The following is a 22,464-nucleotide window of genomic DNA, read 5'->3' as shown; positions in this document are numbered from 1 at the left end:
GTTGAGACCAACCCCTGAAAAACAACCCCGCACCATAATCCCCCCCTCCACCAAACTTTACACTTGACACAGCGCAGTCAGACAAGTACTGTTCTCCTGGGAACCGCCAAACCCAGGCTCCTCCGTCAGATTGCCAGCTGGAGAAGCGTGATTCATCATTCCAGAGAACACATCTCCACTATTCCAGAGAACAAGAGTGGCGTGAACACTTTCTGCAATACAGTTTATTTTTTGATCGTGCCCCATCTAACAACAGACGTCCTCTGCAGGTAGACAGGCAGTCCGTAGCTGCCCACGGACTGCCGATGCACTACCACCGCAGAACCATAACTTCCCCTACAGCATAATTGAGGTTTTACCGACTACAACCGAAGTACGCACACAGGAGCTTTCTGATTGGTTCGTGTCGCCGTCGCTCTTTTGATGATGTCCTTCCTGTTCACCCTAAGAACACGTGTAGGGTGTACATTTCCGAGCTGAGGGGAATAACAGCATCAAAACATCATCGTTCAGACACCTTCGTGTGGTCTCCGAGTATTTTTTTTTGTCCGTGAAAGGCTTTACCGGCTGGGTGTCAAACATGGTGAAGCCACGATACAAGGGGAAAAGTTCGGTGAACCCCTCGACGTCCAGCAGCAACCCCGGTGAGCTAACTGTCCCATTAGCCAAACCGGTTGTTTACACCTAATGCTATTTGTTGCTAGCCATTGTGAGAAAGGCTTTTGTGTCATTTTAAATAAGTAATTAGCGTTAAGTGCAGATTATTAAAACAAGACCCTCGGGTTGATAAAACAAAAAAAGTTAATTTAAACTGTTGCTACATTACGCAGTGTAGAAAGACACAATCTTAACAGTTCTAATCGTTTAGGGTAAATTCTGGCAAGACCTGCTGCTATTAACTGGTAGTACGATGTGTTTGGAGGAAATTGGTGCTTCGTTAATTAAAAATGTGTAAAAATATACTGTGTTGCTAGTCTGCTAGACATACCTAGATAATGTGTCGCAAAACACTAGCTCTACAATGCGTGAAGATTAAGTTAAATGTTTGTATAAATTGTTAAAGACAAAAAAAAAAAGACTTCACAGCACTGTACACTATAGACTTACAAATTCAGTCTTTTTAATCAACACCTTTAAAACAGTTTGAAGTAATTAAAGCAGATATAATTTTCTGCAAGGTTGTCATTGTGTTAGAAGCATGGGGCTTCCCTGATAAACTGACTAAACAGTAAGTGTATTGTAATAGCCTGTGTGTTTAGTTGATGAGTCTTTAAAATAAACATACATTTATTTCACAGATCGAGCCAAAGGTGCTGGTGGAAACAACATGAGGGACCGAGCAACTATCAAGCGCCTGAATATGTACAGGCAAAAACAAAGATGGTAATTAAAGATCTTTATTATTCTTGGGAGTCTTCAATTTCAACTTTTTAAAAAGAAATTATATTGCTTACTGCTGCAGGGAAATGTAAGTGATGTCTTTCCTCCCCAGTGATAAGCGTGGAAAAGTCGTCAAACCTTTACAGTACCAGTCCACAGTAACTCCAGGAACTGTAGCCAGAGTTGAACCTAACATCAAATGGTTTGGTGAGAAAATGTCCTTACTGTTTTGTATGTTATAGTTTATGATGCAAAAGTAATTAAATTTGTCTGTCTGTGGAGGAAATATCATTTGCTCACATGTTGTTCTTTGAAAAAATGGTGCTGCCCCCTGGGTCAGGATATTGTCAGTTGAATTTCAACACACACATTTGCTTACTACAATAATTCAAATGTTTTTTTGCACCTACATATGCTTATCCTATGCATGTCCTATATTTTTATACTCTATATTTCAGCAAATACCCGTGTCATCAAGCAGTCTTCCCTCCAGAAGTTCCAAGAGGAGATGGAAGCAGTGAAAAAAGATCCATATCGTGTGGTGATGAGACAAAGCAAATTACCCATGTCCCTTTTGCATGATAAAGTCAAAGCCCACGTGAGTATAAAGGCTTTAAAGCTTTTTTGCTTTAAAAGAAAAATTTTTTTTTTTTTTTTTTGGACAGTAAGACATATTTTGCAATTTTACATCTCTGCACCTTCACAGTGGATTTTAAATTTTGTTTAGGAGTTACAGCCATTTTCATACATAGTAATTAACATAATTTTACATATAATAATTGAATGGAAATCCTTTGCAGTCTGGTACTTATAGACCTAACTGTATGATTAAAAATACAAAAGAACCAAAGCTTGAGATCTAAAGATGATAACAAACAAAATAATACAAAAACAACAAACTGCATCATTAAGAAAAAAACAGAAATTTTAAAGTGAAAATGGAGTGTGCCTGCCTGAGATCTCTAGGCATGAAGTTGCATAGCTGAGGGACCCAGACAGCATTGGTCTGACTACCGTTGGTGCCAATAAGGAACCGTAGGTAATTGTTCCATGATCTCAAACAGCAGCTCCCAGATAGTAGCACATTGCAAATATAGACAGGAGACAGACCAAAAAAGCTTTAGTCTTTATTAAACCTCTGAGGTAGTCGATAAAGTTCAGCAAAGATTGGTGTAATAAATAATGTGCACTGCATAAGTTAAAGGTATGATCTTCGTGTTTGTTTGTTTTTAAGCTCTCTTTAAGAGTTTTACAGGCGTCTGTGGATGCCAGGGAGTGTACTTGTTTTTCTGATACTGCTTTCTAGTTCACTTGAAGGATGGAGTGTACATGAAGGCACAGTGCCTTGTGTAGACTCTGTGACGAAATTGATGTAATGTGGATCTCAGCATGAATATGGAAAGACTGCAGAAGAAAGGAATAAAAGTATATTAGCCAGCTGTCTCTGGGGGCAAAGCACTGTTGAGTCAGCTGAGAATCCAAGGAGAGAAAAAATAGCAAAGGAAGTTGCATTATTTCAAACATTAATAAGTAACGCACGGTCAATGCAGGTGAAATAAATACTATGGTTTATGTTGAGGCTAAAGGGTAAGTTCTAAGTACTATAAAGAGAAGTAATTCAGGGTATTTGGGGATGTATTGTTATTTCAGCAAAGCAGGCAAATATCACAGCTCAGAGCTCACATGCTCTTTGTGGATTACAGCTCAGCTATCTATACAATCATCCCAGACATTCTTGCTACCAAACTGCACACCCTAGACCCCCCCTGTCTAGGCTCAGAAGCAACTTCACTTCCTGAGGGTCCTCAGGAAGAACAACTTGAACTCAAACCTGCTGCTGACCTTCTACCGTTCATCCATTGAGAGCCTGCTGACGTACTGTATCACAGTATGGTACAGCAGCTGCACTGAGGCGGACAGGGTGAGGCTTCAGATGGTAGTCAAGACAGCTCACAGAATCGCTGGCTGCCCTCTCTCCTCCCTGATTGACATCTACACCCCCTGCTGCATCAGCAGAGCCAAAAACATCACCAAGGACAGCTCCCACCCTGGCTTTGAACTGTTTGACCTGCTGCCCTCTGGCAGGCGCTACAGGAGCATCAAAGCCAGAACAAATAGACTCAAGAACAGTTTCTTCACCAGAGCAATCACCACCCTGAACTCACACACTCACCCACTGTAACTGTGCAAAACCCACATCTCTGTGCAATATTATATTATTCATACTAAACAATAGCCATCACCTCTATAATGTGCAATACCCAATATTCAGTCACTAGTGCAATACTCACCATCTTCATTAATATATGTATATACTTATTTTATTTTTTACAATGTATATATTTTCTTTTTTATATTTTAGAAAGTGTTACTTTCTACAGCATGACACTGAACAGGAGTGGCCCTCCAATCTCATTGTACATTCTGTATAATGACAAAGGCATTCTATTCTATTCTATTCTAAAACTGGGCACAGGCCTGTATTGGCTGCAAGTAATGTATCATTGGGGCAGTCTTAGTGATGTATAGTAAAAACTGGATTGAACATTTTCAAAAATATTCAAAGATTAGGTTATTTCCAAAATAAAGTAGCTGGTTTAGATTGTTTTCTTTTCTCCTATAATCTTTAATAGAAATAACTCTTTACACATTGGCCTAAATTAACTTTTAACAGTGGGATTAAGAGAGTGATTCTTAAAGGGGGGTAAACGAGTGGCACATTTAAAATTTGAGTGGGAAATAAGCAGTAGATGGAATGCAGTTAATAATGGTTAAAATAAGTAATGCAGATAAGGATCGTAGCTCTTTCCCTCTGTCCCGAGTAAACTCCTTCTCGAGGTTTCATGAGGTGAAACGAAATTGAGGACTCACTTTAATCCTCATTCAATTTTTCTGCCCTGCTGTGAACCTGAATACACTGGCTTATGCTTGGCATGAGAGACTCTCCTTGTTCCAGACTTCAATTTTTTCACTCCATAACCAGCATAATACCAAATAAAATCCTGTTCTTATTCTTGTGCCATGTACAAGAACACAAAGTTGAAGCATTTCTTAGACTGTGAAGCAGCGAACGATGTATTTTTATGAAGTTTCCAGTAGATTTGATGTTCATATTCTTTTTTTTATTAACATCACAATTATGTGACTAATTCATATAAAAGTGCTAGTTACGTTCTCTTTAAAAAGTGCTCTGTAATCTTAATGTCTGATCACTGAGTGACCAGAGGAATAATCGTGCTCCAAAAGGCAAACAAATTAAGCAAGAGCCAGTGGTGCAGTCGGAAAAATGTGTTTTCAAACAACCCGAGTGCTTTGTAAGAGCTCTTGGCAGATAGTTGAGGCAACCTGAAGCTGTAAACAGTGTTGTTTCTGACTAACCTGCCCCCACCCCCACCCCCACCCTTTATGGCAGTGTTGCAATAGAGGTATGGCTTGTGTTTTAAGATCACTGGAACACTTAATCAGCACTGGCACAGTCTTTGCTGTTTCACTGGCTTTGTCGTTGCATATTTGGGTGTTCTGGTTAATGCATTCATTTGTTGTGTGTTTGACTGAAACTCTTGCTGTATATTTGTGACTATCAGAACTGGTTTGTGACACTGGGGGAACCATATGTTTCTGCAATGTTATATTTAAATGGATATTGCTTTTGCAATCCAGCTGTAACGTATAGTCCTGCTTGTTGTTCGTGCTGGAAAGAATGAAGTTCAAGCTCCCCAGTCACAATAAATCCACAGTGATAATTCTTTCTAATGATATAAACAAATAACGTATAAGGAAACTTGTCCTACTGGCAGAGCTGTTCACTGTTAATATAAAAACAGTTAAAGTCACAAAAGTTTCTGTCTTCTATAACTGCAGAACTCAAAGGTGCACATTCTAGACACAGAGGGTTTCGAGATCACTTTTGGACCGAAGGCTCAAAGAAAGAAACCCAGTCTCCTTGTGGAGGATGTCAAGGATCTTGTAGAGCAAGCTGAGGCCTCAGCCCTGAGTTACAATGCAGAAAATGACAGAGACCTGGTTACTGAGGACACGGGGGTCCGGTAAGATTCCTCTAAACATAAACCTTTTTTTTTTTGCTATTTTTTTGTTTTGTTTTCCCATTTAATGGTACCATTAAATGTCTTCTCCTTTATGATTATGCTAAAGGGAGGAAGCTCGTGAGGAGATTTTCAAAAAGGGTCAGTCCAAGAGAATCTGGGGAGAACTTTACAAGGTATCATCTCCATCCTGTGCAGTATGTTACTGCAGTGAAGTGTTGTGGTGTCATTCTGAAGTCCTGATTTATTTTAACAGGTGATTGACTCATCTGATGTCATCATCCAAGTACTGGATGCTCGAGATCCTATGGGCACACGCTCCAAGAGCATAGAGGCATATCTAAAGAAAGAGAAACCCTGGAAACATCTGATCTTTGTTCTAAACAAGTGTGACCTTGTCCCAACCTGGGTCACGGTAAGATATTTACAGCACACCCCTCTGGTTTGACTGGTTGTGGTTATTGTTTCTTATTATTCAGTTTTGGTCTCTGCTCATTGTTGAACCAGAAACGTTGGGTAGCTGTTTTGTCCCAAGAATATCCCACTTTGGCTTTCCATGCCAGCCTCACCAACTCGTTTGGGAAGGGCTCCCTCATCCAGCTGCTCAGGCAGTTTGGCAAGGTAAGCAGATGTTTTGTACTCCAAATACAAAAATTTTGCCAAAAATGTGGAGCTTACATGTGCTTACCGTGTTTGCATGGGTGTTTTCCGGGTACTCCAGTTTCCTCCCGCAATCTAAAGACATGTAGTTAGTGGGGTTAGGTTAAACCAGGGCTCTTCAACTCCAGGCCTCGAGAGCCCCTGTCCTGCAGGTTTTAGATGTGTCTTGGCTTAAACACACCTGAGTCAAATATAGAAGTCATTAGCAGGACTCTGGAAAACTTGACTGCATACTGAGGAGGTAATTCAGCCATTTGATTCAGGCGTGTTGGATCAGGGACACATCTAAAACCTGCAGGAGAGGGGCTCTCGAGGCCTGGAGCTGAAGAGCCCTGCGTTAAACGGTAATTCTCAATTGGTCAGACGTGCGAGTGTGAATGTCTCTCTGGGTTAGCCCTGTGACAGACTGGCGACCTGTCCAGGTGTACCTTCCCTCTCGCTCTGACTTTGACTTTCTTTTTTCCCCTCCCACAGCTCCACACAGACAAGAAACAAATAAGCGTGGGTTTCATTGGCTATCCAAATGTTGGAAAAAGCTCAGTCATCAACACTCTGCGGTCAAAGAAGGTTTGCAACGTTGCACCTCTCGCTGGAGAAACAAAGGTAAAGTCAAAGTGTCATTTCAGCTACAGTGTTTAAGTTCCCAGGGTCATATTTTTAGGTAATAGTCAAAGTCTAAAGGTTTGCCTTTTTAAATTTAGACTGTGGTTTATATTTTTTTATGAAAAGGTGAATCTTTTTTTTTTTTTGATTTGATCAGGAGGTGACATAAGGTGAAAACATGCATGCCACTTGCTGCATACACAATTGTACACCTCACTTTCTGTAATTATATATTGTACTGTAATATTCATTTTCTGACAGCTCCTACCTTAAAGGATTATGTAGGCAGAACATGAATGTTCCTGTATTGTGACAAAAGGGCTTAACTGAGTAATTGTTGATGGCTACAACAACAGAAGCAGCCAATTCTTTTCTGCGTTTTTAAAAATATTGCTGAAAATCTAAGTAGAGACATTTGTGAGTAAAAACAACCACTTTTTATCCTTCATTTCCTCTCTCTTCTGTTTATCCTTTTTGGAAACAAATGGAGGTTTGAAAGCCCAGTGTACAAACACCGATCAAGGGGAAAGTAAGGGAAAAATAGCTTTACCTTTAGAGCCAAAACTGTGAACTTGGACAACAACCGAGCATTTTTCTGCACACCTATCCAGTGACTCTCAGGGGCCTGCGTTTCCCAACTCATTTGATTCTCAGCACATACTCAACAATTGTGAAAGCCAAGCAAACTTATGATCCGTAGCTCTTTCATGGGTCACATATATTTTGTTTTCTCACTCATCATTTCTTCATCTTTTCTTGTATTTTAAGATCAGATCGTACCAACACGATAAAATGAATTTGTCATCTACTGTGAAACTGAATTACTTTGACCAAACACACTGCTTTAATCTCTTTCTCTTTTTTCAGGTGTGGCAGTACATCACTTTGATGAGGCGCATCTTCCTCATTGACTGCCCTGGTGTTGTCTACCCTTCAGAAGACAGTGAATCTGATATTGTTTTGAAAGGAGTAGTAAGTAGTATTTTTTTTCTTCGCGTATCTGGGTTTTGTGATATCTGCCACTGCAGTACAATAAGGAATGTGAATTTATTTGCACTTCCCATAACATCGGAAAACCTGTAGCATCTGAAAAGCTAAGCACAGGTCTCAGAAGTATTGTCCCGTAACTAATCCATCAACTGTTAATGTGGTGTTTTTGACAGTCCAAAGGGTTTGGAGAGTAATGAACTGAGACTTTAAAGTGGTTTGGGCTTCATAATGCTCATACCTAAATGTCTTTATCAGCTCTGTTTCTGATCCTAAGAGTCCTTTTCGGGCATCAGCGGTTCGGCCGTACAATCCCCGTAACTGAAAGGTTGCAGGTTCGAGTCTTAAATTACTCATCTTACTCCGTCCCTTTTTTCTGTAAAGGTTCAAGTGGAAAAGATCAAGAACCCAGAGGAGCACATTGGTGCGGTGCTGGAACGGGCCAAACCAGAATACGTTCAGAAGACCTACCGCATCCCTACCTGGAACTCTACTGAGGACTTTCTCGAGAAACTGGCGTTCCGCACTGGGAAACTTTTAAAGGTTCCTTTTCTTATTTAAGGCTGTCCTTGAAACTGTATTTTCTTTGTAAGGTCAAGTTTATTTATATGACACATTTAAAACAACAAAGTGCTGCAGATGAAAGTATATCGCCCCAAGAACTACAGTCTAATGATGTGACAAAAAAAAAAAAGGTGACTCTTAAAATTAAGGGTTTTCCTTTAATTTGTCACCCATGTAATTTCAAATAATTTATTTGTTTGCAATTTTAGAACCACACCAGAGTATTTTAACTGTCCACTTTCATGTGCAACATTTTCAGCTTGTGTATATAATGTACTGTCTCAAAGTCCTTGTAGAAGCAAGTCTTTTAATGCCTCTGTGCAGTTTGGGGGGCAGTTATTTTGAGTCCTGGTCTAAATGAACTTAAATTTCAATGGTCAGCAGCAGATATAGAATCATCGGTCATAACTGATTAAAAAAACAACTGCTGCCTTTGCCCCATAAGCAAGTTTTGCAAACTTTTTTTCCCTTTGAAGTTATGCTTCTATGAACTTTGATGCTGCACGTTTCTCTCATGGATTTTTATTTAGGAATCTCTGAGTGCCTCGTTTCTCTCTCAAACTACCTCTGGCTGTATTGACATGACATTTTGCCCTGCCATATGCACTGGGCAGAAAGCCAGAACTGAAGCATAAACAGCCCTTTCCTTATGGGTCTCCCCTTTATTCTGAGCCCACCACCAGATGAGCTTGGGTGCACGTATGTGCTATATATGCATTAAAAAATGTTAAGAGGTCATTCTGCACGCAGGACATGATGAACTCCTGTTGACCACATGGAAACCCTCTGCTTAACTGATTGTGCCGCCAAAATTTTCTTTCTACTTGGACTCTTTCTCCTTCCACTAAATGCTGAAAGTTTCAAAGCCTGAAAATAGACTCCAAAGAAGTGCAAGATTACAGCTGCCTCTAAAACACTGGATTTCTGTTTGTGTTAAAACATACTGCCTACTTCAGCTTTAAATAGCAAAGTGCACCTAAACCACTAAGTCTTGAGATGTCTTAGCAGTCTATTCTTGTTATTGTACAGGGGGGTGAGCCAGATCTCGCCACAGTCTCTAAAATGGTGTTGAATGACTGGCAGAGAGGACGCATCCCCTTCTTTGTGAAACCTCCTGGGCCCGAGGGAGATCAAGAGGTAGGAGTTCACTAAATTTCTCACCAGGGCTTCTTTTTTTTAACTGTGTCCTCTGTGTAAACCTGTTTCTGTTGCTGTATTTTCCCTAGGATGAGAAGCCATTGCCAGTTGCAGGACCGTCAGAGGTAGCAGAGCATGTGCAGAAGGAACAGCCAGACAATCCAGACGCCATCTCGGAGGAACATGAGGAACAACAGCAGAGACAGAAGGAGCAGGTCCAGAAGATTCTGGCTAATGTTCGACAAAACTTTGGCAAAATCAGTGTGGTTCCTGAGTTCAGCGAGGAAGACTTAGTTCCCGTAGACATGCCTGATTTGGGCATGTCTGACTTTTCCGGATCTGATAGTGAGGAAGACGAGGACAAAGAGGAAGATGAAGGCAAAGAGGAAGATGGGACCAGTGTTGAACCGGCTGATGGAGAGACTGACATCTCTGAACCCACAGCCTCTCAAACTGAAAAGGCAAATGGCAACAAGAGTTCACGTGAGGTCATACGTGAGCTGGATGCGAAAATCGCCAAGTACAAGCAGTTTCTGGACCGAGCCAAATCCAGTCGCTTCTCTGCAATCCGGTCAGTCTGTTAAAGCCCAAACCTCACTCGCATATTTTCTGTCTTGTGTATTGCCACCATTGTGTTTTGCCCAGTAATGTAATATGAAGTTGTCAGACAGAGAGATGCCATGCATTTTAGGTGGTCCGTGCTAAACAGCCTTTAAGCCACTGATGACTAGCAGTCATGATTTTGACTGTCTCTTCGGTGGCCTTCTGGCATAGCTTTTGTGTTCTTTTAATCCTTGTGTTGAATTTCAGAACACACTGAAGAACAAAGTCAAGTAACCACTGCATGGTTAATCTGAGCCTAATTTAATTACTGTACATTTCAGCTGACCCCAACATGCATAAACTGTTTGCCTTGTTTTGTAATGATTAGCTTTTTTCCATCTCTTTGGACAGGATACCTAAGGCGCTTTCTGACAAAGTGTTCACAGACACCAAGACTAAACAATCAGCAGCGGCTAAGCAACCACAGAAGAAAGGTAGTCAGTCAGCTTGTTTGTTATGACTTTGTATAGTTCTGGATGTAAAAATTTTGGGAAAGTCTTTATCAGATGTGGTTAAGGTCCAATAAAACTTCTACAGTTCCAACATAATAATCAATTACCGATTCCACGATATTTATCAACATGATATGTCCTATTCTGCACAAACTTTATATTTGTATGGGTACATGAAGTTGACATTCAGGCAGTGACATCTGATCTGTTTGAATTCAGCTCCAAACCAGAGGGGTAAGAAGAGGAAAGCTGAGGAGAAAGAGGAGCCAGCCCGGCCGATCCGACTCACATCTAAACAGGTATGCAGTGTTTGTTCTCTCTGATGTCAAACAGGCCAGATTTCTGTGGATACGCACATTAGGTGGATGTTTGTTCTTCTTACTTGATGGAATAGAATTGGAAATGAAAAGCTCTGGTCTTTTTTTAGAAGAAGACTTCACTTTTTTTTTTTTTCTCCTCTCTCTCTCTTTAATCTTTCTCTACAGAGAAGAGCATTGGACCGTACTCAGAAGACGAAGAAAGTTGGCGTACGTTATTATGAAACTCACAATGTGAAAAACAAGAATAAGAACAAAAAAGTCCCAGGATCAGCCACAAAAAGTCAAAATGCCAAGAGATCAAAGCACTAGACTGAAGTTTAATTTAAAAACACACACACACAAAACATGTAATAAATCTGTATTTAAAATGACAATTTTTATGGGAAAAAAGTTTGGCAGAAGGTGGAAAGCTAACTGGGGATTCTGTGGTTTTTATCAAGTTGTCGCTCACCCTTCAGTGCAGAACTGTATTTGAATGACATTTCATTCATCATTTACAAGTGTACTGCGCTCTTGACGTTCAAGAGACATACAGTAGTTGTTTGAAGTATACTTGTTATACCAGAGCAATAAAGCATTTGTAAATTACACTGTGTTTACTGTAATTTGTCAATCAATAAGATGGATTACAAATTAATAGCTGCCATTTCTCAGTAAAGGATGTTAAGTTCTTGTTTTGTTTGCTTTTTCACTTCTTTGGTGCAATTATCCTTTCCAGTTGGGCCTGAAAAGACAAAAAGGTGGTTACAAAAGTCTTTATAGAGGACACAGATATAATAATGATTCTCTGATGTGTAACTGTAAGAAGTCACCTTAAGCTGTTTGTTGGTTCTCTTCAGGTACTCAATCTCCTCGTTGTCCCTCTTTTCCTCCGCCTTTTGTCTTTCAGCTTCTCTCTTCTCAACAGCATCACGTTTATTTTTCTCTTCGTCCAGCTGCTTCTTCAATTCTCGATTCTCATTTTCTAGTTCCAAAATCTGAGTATACAACACACACACACACACACACACACACACACACACACACACACAGGGAAACAGCAAGCAAGCTCACTTTTAAGTTTGTTTTTTTGATGCAGAATCTGTAAAGAGCACTGCAGCCCCACCATTGTACAGTAACTAAAATAGAGAAATGGTGCTCTCTGTTGGACTGCCACCTAAATGACAGTTAAACTACATGAGTGGCAAAGTAATTTTCTCATTATTTATAAAGTGCCCAGTGTTTAAAAAAAAAAAAAAAAATATTTTATACCCCTGTGTTTCACTGATTTTTTGTAAGCCATGAGGAACTCAATGTCCTTACTCTTTTTTCCATGTCAGCCTTGCCCTCCTCAGCCTGCAGTGCTTTCCTGATGCCAAAGGCTGTGCTGCTTTCATACAGCGTCTGGTAGGTAGTGATAGTCATTTGAATCTCATCTCTAACCCGCAACAGCAGGATACCCCTCTCAGCACAGCTGATGGTTGCCTGTCTGATTAATTCATCTCAAAAGAGAAAAAATAACAAGGAAAACAAAACTTATGTGAGTAACTGTATTGATGTGCATTAATTCTAACCTCAGTAATCAGCAGCATCTCAGCCTCTTCCTTACCAAAACACTGGGAATAGAGCTCCCTGCGGATAGGGCAGATACCCGTTTCTCTGGCCTGTCTTTGCTGCAGTTTTTTATCTAGGCGTTCCTCTAAGTGCAACACATCTGTTCTTGTACAAGGTGCGCTGGACACTGGCTGCACCCACACTTGGTTTCCCTCTGTCCATTCTCTGTAATTGCAGAAGTTGAGAAATTTTGAACTTGCTAAACAATATGTTATTGGATAGGAAGATCTCTACCTGGGCGGGAGGATGATGTCGAGGATTTCTTTATTCTCCTGGTTGGCAGCCTCAGTAGAAGCCGAGTATAGTTTAGGAGGTGGTGGGACAGGTGTAGCGTCAAGAGGCTGCTGAGAGCTTAGTTTCAAAGGGCGTCCCTGTAGTGAAAGATATTTTTACACGCTATTTTCCAAACACAATACTATCCTGATTTTTTTATTTTTCAAATTGCTACCTCTTCAGATACGCTTTATAATCCACACCTCATGAAGCCACCTTGCAACTCATTAATACACTTTCAAACAAAATGGTAGCATTATATAGTGACTAGCTGTAGATGTGACTTTTCGGCCCTTAATCAGGAATTTGCGTAACATAACTTTTACATTCATTTGTGTATCCCTGCGCGGGACGAGTACAACCAACAATCTTAAGTTACTTATGCCAAGTGTCCTAAACGCGACTGACTCGATAAACTCACCTTTGGTGATTTTCTGTCTGTGTTTTTAGTGAGCAAAACTGGACTGTCGTATTTCAGCAACGAGTCAGCTGGAGGAATCATGGTGGTTTACAATGGAGGGGGAAAATAAAGCTATACAACTTCTGGAAACTTCTTGGTCTGGCCTTCAGTTACAGAAAGATTCTGCTCATTGTTTGGGTTGTCCTGGCAACAGCGTCCAGGGGTTCTAACCAACGGTTAGGTTCAACATTGGGTTCAGCCAGTACAGGATTTATTTTTTAATTTTCTTTGAGGTAAACACATTTTTATCAGCATTAATATATATATATTATATTTACTAAAAAAAAAAAAAAAAAACTAAAAAATAAACCGCAACTGCTGGTATTTAACTGTTTTGCTACCTGTGCTTGGTGTGTTTACAGGCTGGAATGTGCGTTAAACAAAAATTCAAATAAGGAAACACGCTCCCCAGCTTTTTGCTACGGTAAACAATTTAGACTTTGTTCACTGTACAGGAAATAAAATAACAGGCTTGTCATGTCGGAACAAACGAAACGTGGACAGCGGCCACTAACGGAGCTTAATTCTCGGCGAACCACAGGAAACGGAAGTGCGTGATCTCGGCATAACAGGCGAAGTTTGTTACATACCGAAGCTTTTGTTTTTTTGTACATACAGCGGTGTAGGTGAAAATGGATGTTTTTTAAGTTACACAGCAGTCATATTGGGATAATTATTTTTAAGCATGGCCAAAGAGAAGCGACACAGGCGAAGAGAAACTCCGGAGCGTGAAGCCGAAGTGAAGATAAAGCAGGAGAAACTGAGCCCTGCTAGGCCACAGAGATCACGCCGCTCCAGGTCGAGATCCCCCGGCAACTCCAGTCCACAGAGAGGAGGAACAAGCAGGTGTGTGCGTTAAAATCACGTTACCACCCTAATTTTTGCCGCATGTGTAATACTGTTCAACTTGACAGCCGTGACAGAGTATATGGCTTCAAATACTTCAGCTAGCACAGCCACCAGTTGCATCTTAACGGCGAGAAAGATCACGTGAACGGTCGATTAAGAGTCTTTTGTGTTCTTCATTTAGGTCACCTGCCAGGACGAGGGACCGTTCACCAGGTAGAAGGGAAACGTCTCCCGCCAGGAGAAGCAGCAGATCTCCGAGAAAAAGGAGAAGTCGCAGTCCTCACCACGGCGATGTTAGAATAAAGCGGGTGATTAGTTTCAGAATTGAGAAACGCTGCAGCTTTGACAATTCCGTAGTACTACCAGGACTGTAAAGTGACCTTTGGTAACCTGCTGTTATCTCAGTGGTATAACCTTATACAGTACTGTACTGGAATTTACCACACAGAAACTAGTGTAACCCCAGTACTCAACTACCACATACTACTGACAGTCTAGGAGGGTTTGTTTTCTGTGTACAGAGCCAACTTTGGGTTACAGCTGTCCATATTAATGTTTATCAGAGGCAACTGGCAGTAGAACAGTAAGGGCATCGTAAGCAATATATGTCAGACAAAATAGACCCCACTTTTCCTTACTAAAGGGTAATACAGTATAGCGTCTGTGGCAGTAATAACTATTCAAAATTGTAAATAAGTAAATTTTCCAAATACATTTCACAGGAACGGGATGAGCATAGAGCTAGTGGCGACGAAAGAAGAAGAAGAAATGACCAACCAGAGGACAGACGGAGCAGGTGGGAATCGGATAGGCCACGAGAGAGGGAGCGTGGCGGGGAGAGACAACGGGAGCGAAATGCTCTTGCATCCCAACAAGCTGAGCGGCAGCAGCATGACGAGCGACGCAGGGAAAATCGTCAGCGACGTGAAGAAAACCAAGAACATGACTTCGGGAGTTCTGAAGGAGGGAGCAATGACACAAGCGCTCCTCCCACTGTGAAAGAGAAGCCAAACTTTGAACTTTCGGGGGCACTCACAGAAGACACCAACACATTTCGGGGAGTGGTGATCAAGTACAACGAGCCACCTGAGGCTCGCATTCCAAAGCGTAGATGGCGACTGTACCCTTTCAAGAATGATGAGGCTCTTCCAGTCATGTACATTCACAGACAGAGTGCCTATTTGTTGGGGCGGCAGAGAAGAATTGCTGACATCCCTATTGATCACCCATCCTGCTCCAAGCAACATGCAGTATTCCAGTATAGGTAGGAATAACTATATATATATATATATATATATATATATATATATATATATATATATATATATATATATATATATTTTTTTTTTTTTTTTTTGTTTTGTTTTTGAAACCTGTGGTGGTTTGCGATTAGTTTTGACCAATGAATGATTGTTTAATTACACTTCTCATTTACAAATAAATCACATCTATCATTCTCTCTTTATTTCTGCAGACTGATGGAGTTTACGCGGGCAGATGGCACCACAGGCCGGAGGGTAAAGCCTTACATTATTGACCTTGGCTCTGGCAATGGCACTTATCTGAACAACCAGCGTATCGACCCCCAGCGGTACTATGAACTCAAAGAAAAAGATGTCCTCAAGTTTGGCTTCAGCAGCCGTGAATACGTCCTCCTGCACGAGTTCTCAGACACGAGCGAGGTGGACGCCAAGCAGGAAGAGGAAGACGAGGGCCTTGATGAGTAAATCGTTCCCACATACTTTATTGCCTAAGTTGATTCAGGTTAGATAACGTCATCAACAACAACAGGACAAATAATTGTTTCTGCAGGGAGTGGAGCAATAATTCAAACCAGTAAATGTGGGAACTGATTGAAATAATGGAACAGGATTTGTTGGTGGTGTATATTCTGTAATTACTGAACTGTTGCTTGAACCTGCCACAGCTGTCTCAAAGAAGACTTCTTTTTCTCAGGTTGTATGTCTGTGTGATACATGACAGATGTCGCATCGCTAATCTATAGTTATATATTCTATATTTTTGGGTCACAGCGCTGAGTGCAAAACATAGCTAATCATCTATGTCCATGCTATATGTGTCAGTGTACATTACATTATTGGAATGTGAACTCTAGACTCGTGTTTAAAAAGCATTTCTTATTGTCAGACTAACCATTACAGATGTATAAGATGTAAGGATATTCTCCCCTTCTTTTTTTTTCTTTTGATTTGTAGTGCAGAAAAAAAAAATCAATTCTGTTGTGTTCCCTTGCACTGCTGGAGTTTGTAGTCCCCATTCTTATTTTTACCCATTCATAAAAGTTCATAGATTTAATTCATTCATACATTTTCATTTTTGTACTGTAAATAAATTTTTGATTGAAGAGTTTTATTGTACCAAACTGGTGTGTATTAATTGTTTCTATCACAGAATATCCTGTTTAAAGAAGAACTATTGGCATCATTCTTAAAACAGGACATTGTGATTCTTGAGACAAAACATATCCTACTCAGAAAAGAAATTCATCATGAGCTACATATTTACAAAATCAAATTCAGAGGAACTATGCATACATCTCACCATCCAGCCCACTGATATTCTACCATCAGGGAGGAGATGCAATTAGAGCACAGACCACAAGACCAGCAAACAGCTTCTATCCCAAGATCACCATACTAATCTCTAATGCCACAAAGTGTTTGGTGTGCACTTTACTTTCTTTAATTACTTATTCTATTTCTTTTATTTATTACTTACTTATTTTTGACTGCTGGAGCAACTGTTTTGAGTAGCACACCCGGATCTTGTGTGTGCTTGCGTATGCAATGACAATAAAGCGAGTGGTCACAATATTGACCTGCCCAAAAAAACCTTTAAAAAAACTAGTGTGCAAATATATACAGCCAAATTTTAAGAATAATTAAAAATATGAAACAATGCATAAAGTGAATTCCAAACAATATTATTGCTAAAAATCAGACACTCAGAACTGCACCTTTTTTTGACAAAAAGGGGAGGGTGCAGGGAAAATTACGAAAATTCGTAATCCTCACAAAATCAGGAAATAGCATGGGAAGTTTTACATATTTTGATATTTTTGACAAAGAATATTAATATTCCTACAGTCCGCTGTAACATGTCAACACTGTCTTCCGCTTTAGTGCATCAGGTTCTATGCCTGATGGAGTTGACATGTAAGCTGACAGAGTAGACAAATCCACCTATAATGCCTCTTAATATGCTAATATATGATATTATTTGTGAACATGGCAAAAGATTAAACTGTTATTTCTGAATTTTATTTACACATAAATTTACATATATAACATGAATTACGTTATTTAATCTTTATGCCACTTAATACCCTAAACGTCTGACTTACTGAACCTGTAGACAGGTCGTGGTCTGATTATTATTGTATAATTTCCTCAGCATTTATATTACACAATTACAGGGGTTGGACAATGAAACTGAAACACCTGTCATTTTAGTGTGGGAAGTTTCATGGCTAAATTGGACCAGCCTGGTGGCCAATCTTCATTAACTGCACATTGCACCAGTAAGAGCAGAGTGTGAAGGTTCAATTAGCAGGGTAAGAGCGCAGTTTTGCTCAAAATATTGCAATGCACAGAACATTATGGGTGACATACCAGAGTTCAAAAGAGGACAAACTGTTGGTGCACATCTTGCTGGCGCATCTGTGACCAAGACAGGAAGTCTTTGTGATGTATCAAGAGCCACGGTATCCAGGGTAATGTCAGCATACCACCAAGAAGGACGAACCACATCTAACAGGATTAACTGTGGACGCAAGAGGAAGCTGTCTGAAAGGGATGTTCGGGTGCTAACCCGGATTGTATTTAAAAAACATAAAACCACGGCTGCCCAAATCACGGCAGAATTAAATGTGCACCTCAACTCTCCTGTTTCCACCAAAACTGTCCGTCGGGAGCTCCACAGGGTCAATATACACGGCCGGGCTGCTATAGCCAAACCTTTGGTCACTCGTGCCAATGCCAAACGTAGGTTTCAATGGTGCAAGGAGCGCAAATCTTGGGCTGTGGACAATGTGAAACATGTATTGTTCTCTGATGAGTCCACCTTTACTGTTTTCCCCACATCCGGGAGAGTTACGGTGTGGAGAAGCCCCAAAGAAGCGTACCACCCAGACTGTTGCATGCCCAGAGTGAAGCATGGGGGTGGATCAGTGATGGTTTGGGCTGCCATATCATGGCATTCCCTTGGCCCAATACTTGTGCTAGATGGGCGCGTCACTGCCAAGGACTACCGAACCATTCTGGAGGACCATGTGCATCCAATGGTTCAAACATTGTATCCTGAAGGCGGTGCCGTGTATCAGGATGACAATGCACCAATACACACAGCAAGACTGGTGAAAGATTGGTTTGATGAACATGAAAGTGAAGTTGAACATCTCCCATGGCCTGCACAGTCACCAGATCTAAATATTATTGAGCCACTTTGGGGTGTTTTGGAGGAGCGAGTCAGGAAACGTTTTCCTCCACCAGCATCACGTTGTGACCTGGCCACTATCCTGCAAGAAGAATGGCTTAAAATCCCTCTGACCACGGTGCAGGACTTGTATATGTCATTCCCAAGACGAATTGACGCTGTATTGGCCACAAAAGGAGGCCCTACACCATACTTAGAGCCTCTGACAGTGGACTCATCTCTGTGCTTGTCCTGTTGGACCTCAGTGCAGCTTTTGATACTGTTGACCATAACATTCTATTACAGAGATTATAGCTTGCTAGAGGTATTAAAGGTACTGCACTGCAGTGGTTTGAATCATATTTATCTCATAGACTCCAATTTGTTCATGTAAATGGGGAGTCTTCTTCACACACTAAGGTTAATTATGGAGTTCCACAGGGTTCTGTGCTAGGACCAATTTTATTTACATTATACATGCTTCCCTTAGGCAGTATTATTAGAAAGCACTGCATCAATTTTCATTGTTATGCAGATGATACTCAGCTTTACCTATCAATGAAGCCAGATGACACACATCAATTAGTTAAACTGCAGGAATGCCTTAAAGATATTAAGGCCTGGATGACCTCTAATTTCCTGCTTCTAAATTCAGATAAAACTGAAATTCTTGTTCTCGGCCCCACAAATCTTAGAAACATGGTGTCTAACCAGATACTTACTCTGGATGGCATTACTTTGGCCTCCAGTAACACTGTGAGAAATCTTGGAGTCATTTTTGACCAGGATATGTTCTTCAATGCACATATTAAACAAATATGTAGGACCGCTTTTTTGCATTTGCGCAATATTTCTAAAATTAGAAACATCCTTTCTCAGAGTGATGCTGAAAAGCTCATTCATGCATTTATTACTTCTAGGCTGGACTATTGTAATTCATTATTATCAGGCTGTCCTAAAAGCTCCCTGAAAAGCCTTCAGCTGATCCAAAATGCTGCAGCTAGAGTACTGACAGGTACTAGAAAGAGAGAGCAGATTTCTCCCATATTGGCTTCTCTTCATTGGCTCCCTGTTAAATCTAGAATAGAATTTAAAATTCTTCTCCTCACATACAAGGTCTTGAATAATCAGGCACCATCTTATCTCAAAGACCTCATAGTACCATATCACCCCAATAGAGCACTTCACTCTCAGACTGCTGGCTTACTTGTGGTTCCTAGGATACTTAAGAGTAGAATGGGAGGCAGAGCCTTCAGCTTTCAGGCGCCTCTTCTGTGGAACCAGTTTCCAGCTTGGATTTGGGAGACAGACACCCTCTCTATTTTTAAGATTAGGCTTAAAACTTTCCTTTATGATAAAGCTTATAGTTAGGGCTGGATCAGGTGACCCTGAACCATCCCTTAGTTATGCTGCTATAGGCCTAGTCTGCTGGGGGGTTCACATAATGCACTGTTTCTCATTCACCTTATTTACTTTGTTTATACTCCACTCTGCATTTAATCATTAATTGATATTAATCTCTTGCTCTCTTCCACAGCATGTCTTTCTCTCCCCTCAGCCCAACCGGTCACGGCAGATGACTGCCCCTCCCTGAGCCTGGTTCTGCTGGAGGTTTCTTCCTGTTAAAAGGGAGTTTTTCCTTTCCACTGTCGCCAAGTGCTGCTCATAGGGGGTCGTTTTTGACTGTTGGGTTTTCTCTGTATTATTGTAGGGTCTTTACCCACAATACAAAGCGCCTTGAGGCGACAGTTTGTTGTGATTTGGCGCTATATAAATAAAATTGAATTGAATTGAATTGAATTGAACTAATAAATTATTGTGATCTAAAACCAGGTGTTTCATTTTCATTGTCCAACCCCTAAATTAAAGCCGCAAGCTGCGATGATCGGGCCCTCGCACCTGGCGCGCGTCGACCGGTGGCGTGCTTGAGCCATGCCGCCCTCTGAGATTTTTTTGATCGTGATAGTGTACAGAATGTCTGTAACCAATTTCATTAATTTACAGGGAACTATATCTTTTGCTCTCCATATATACCAAGTGCAGTATTTGGAGGGTGGTCACGGCTCCAGCGTGCAAAATGGGGCATGGGTCTTATTGACTTTTTTGATCGTAATAGTGTACAGAATGTCTGTATCCAATTTCATACATTTCCAAGAAACTAAATATTTTGCTCTCCATATAAACCCAATGCAGTATTTGGGGTGTGGTCACGGCTGTGGCGTGCAAAATAGAGCATGGGTCTTCAATTGAAAATGGTTGACTTCCTGTAGGGTTTCGGGTATGGGTCCAAGAGACTTTTTTGTACATCTTAGGATGTTACATGAGCCTGCATAATTTCAGAGATGTAGATAAAATGTAGCTCCAGGGCTACACAAAAAACATGGTATTTCATGATATTTACAGGTCCCACTAGGTGGCGCTCTAACGTTTAGGGACTTTATGCATATCATTGTGTTCAGGGTGGGAGGCTTATCAAACCAGTTTGACGCAGATTGGGCAATGTGGCTTTGAGTTACTGCCATTTTTGTCTTCATGGCGAAACATCAAACTTTGCCATCCTGCCAGGGTCACGCCCTTTGGCAAAAACTCACAGTTTTGAAAACAATGTAAGACAAAGTCCTTTTACTACCACAGGGGTCAGGGTCACCGGTGACCCCCGTGGTAGTAGATTACCTTTTACTACCACAGGGATCACCAGTGACCCCTGTGGTAGTAAAAGGCTTAAGGCTTTCCAGGGGAAATTTGAGATGGTTCTGCTCAACCAACCTTGGAGCTGTACCTCAAAGTGTCAAACATGACATTTCCTGTACCCACTAGGTGGCGCTGCAACTGTCAGTAAATATTATCATATGTATGGGTTCAGGGGCGGACAGTCATCCTACTGAAAAAGTTTGATCCAGATTGGATAATGTAGGTTTGAATGAGAGGCGATCAAAATTTCCTGGTGTGTAGTTTATACAAAACAAATATGAAGTTGATAACAGTTATTAGAGAAAGTATGAGGGCAGGAAATCGCTAAAATCATCCATTTAATTCAAAATAGCAGACTTGCTGTTGGGTTTAGAGCATTGGACCCATTTGGTTTGTCTGGACATGTTACATATGTGTACCAAATTTCATACATGTACGTGAAACACAGCAGTGGGAATAGAACTAAAGGTGGCGCTGTAGAGCCATTTTGAAAGGGCCATGCCTGAAACCATTAAAATACTTACATTTTCACCAGACCTGACATGTGTGCAAATTTCCATGAGTTTTTGAGCATGTTTAGGCCCTCAAAAAAGCAATTAATTTGCCTAAATGTCCAAAGCAATTACAATAGGGCCTTTGCACTGGCTGTGCTCGTGCCCTAATTAAAGGGCCAGTATGTAGATTTTGACAACATTTAGTGGTGAAACTATTAGATTGAGTGATGGTGGCCTCTATGGAGTGACACACATCTACACAGGTTTAAAGGACGTCTTCTAATACCAGGAAAATGCAACATTTCTTATTTTCATGGAATTATACACAAACATGCTTATGAATGTTATATTCAGCTTCTGCCAGGTTCATTATTCATTAAGTTACCAAAAACTATACACTGGTACCTTTAAGATTATAGATAGTTTATGTTGTTTATGTAATAAAAGACCATCTGATCTACATCATCTTATGCCTTATTTGTCCAAGTAAACTGTTTCTATAATATTAAAATCCAGACATTTAGAGGTTTAGGGTTTTACGAATAGTGTGAGATCAAAACATGTTTCTATTTTGTATCTTATTAAATATCACAGTATCTAAACACTATTCTAACATACTTCAGAACTTTAGCTTCTTGCTGAACTGAAAATAATTAAAGCTGTATACTTTTTAGAGTGTCTGACAGAGTTGCCAAAAATCAAGTTCTAAAGTGAAATACGTTTATTTTATTAAAAAGTATAAAGTGTGCATAAATGAACAAAAACTGTTTTGTCCCATATTTCAAGAATCACAAATCAAAAAGTCAAACCCCCACAAATGTGGGTATCACTACAAAGCCCGGGCTATCCTCTTCACTCTGCAGTAGAATTCAAATTTAGCTTGACCTGAAATGCTCAGACTCATGTCCCTCACAGAGGACA

The 22,464-nt window shown here is 40.5% G+C and overlaps 3 protein-coding genes across 4 annotated transcripts; 2 read left to right on the top strand and 1 right to left on the bottom strand.

Moving 5' to 3' along the window:
- Nucleotides 1–423: 423 nt before the first annotated feature.
- On the top strand, nt 424–11,337 carry gnl2 (G protein nucleolar 2). Its single transcript, XM_030749544.1, has 16 exons — nt 424–644; nt 1,299–1,383; nt 1,493–1,587; nt 1,839–1,978; nt 5,242–5,426; nt 5,533–5,599; nt 5,680–5,838; nt 5,931–6,044; nt 6,558–6,686; nt 7,554–7,658; nt 8,058–8,216; nt 9,267–9,374; nt 9,464–9,945; nt 10,329–10,411; nt 10,649–10,728; nt 10,915–11,337. The coding sequence occupies exons 1-16, from the start codon at nt 581–583 to the stop codon at nt 11,056–11,058; spliced, it is 2,199 nt and encodes a 732-aa protein (XP_030605404.1). The 5' UTR covers nt 424–580; the 3' UTR covers nt 11,059–11,337.
- Nucleotides 11,338–11,432: 95 nt separating this feature from the next.
- On the bottom strand, nt 11,433–13,233 carry dnali1 (dynein, axonemal, light intermediate chain 1). Its single transcript, XM_030749547.1, has 6 exons — nt 13,037–13,233; nt 12,577–12,713; nt 12,338–12,507; nt 12,052–12,230; nt 11,562–11,726; nt 11,433–11,473 (listed from the first exon to the last, which is right to left on the bottom strand). Exons 1-6 carry the CDS (start codon nt 13,115–13,117, stop codon nt 11,438–11,440), a joined length of 768 nt encoding a protein of 255 aa, XP_030605407.1. The 5' UTR covers nt 13,118–13,233; the 3' UTR covers nt 11,433–11,437.
- Nucleotides 13,234–13,257: 24 nt separating this feature from the next.
- Nucleotides 13,258–16,294, top strand: snip1 (Smad nuclear interacting protein). 2 transcript variants are annotated; one of them, XM_030749546.1, is made up of 6 exons: nt 13,258–13,308; nt 13,438–13,499; nt 13,760–13,921; nt 14,106–14,232; nt 14,647–15,188; nt 15,399–16,294. In XM_030749546.1, exons 3-6 carry the CDS (start codon nt 13,761–13,763, stop codon nt 15,649–15,651), a joined length of 1,083 nt encoding a protein of 360 aa, XP_030605406.1. In that variant the 5' UTR covers nt 13,258–13,308; nt 13,438–13,499; nt 13,760; the 3' UTR covers nt 15,652–16,294. The 2 variants fall into 2 exon arrangements, with proteins under 2 accessions (XP_030605406.1, XP_030605405.1); XM_030749545.1 differs by lacking the exon at nt 13,438–13,499 and adding an exon at nt 13,531–13,625 and having other exon boundaries at nt 13,293–13,308.
- Nucleotides 16,295–22,464: the final 6,170 nt, after the last annotated feature.

Source organism: Archocentrus centrarchus, chromosome 16, assembly GCF_007364275.1.
Source record: "Archocentrus centrarchus isolate MPI-CPG fArcCen1 chromosome 16, fArcCen1, whole genome shotgun sequence".
NCBI lineage: Eukaryota > Metazoa > Chordata > Actinopteri > Cichliformes > Cichlidae > Archocentrus > Archocentrus centrarchus.
The sequence above is the reverse complement of the archived record's forward strand: the minus strand, read 5'-3'. Positions and strand labels throughout refer to the sequence as shown.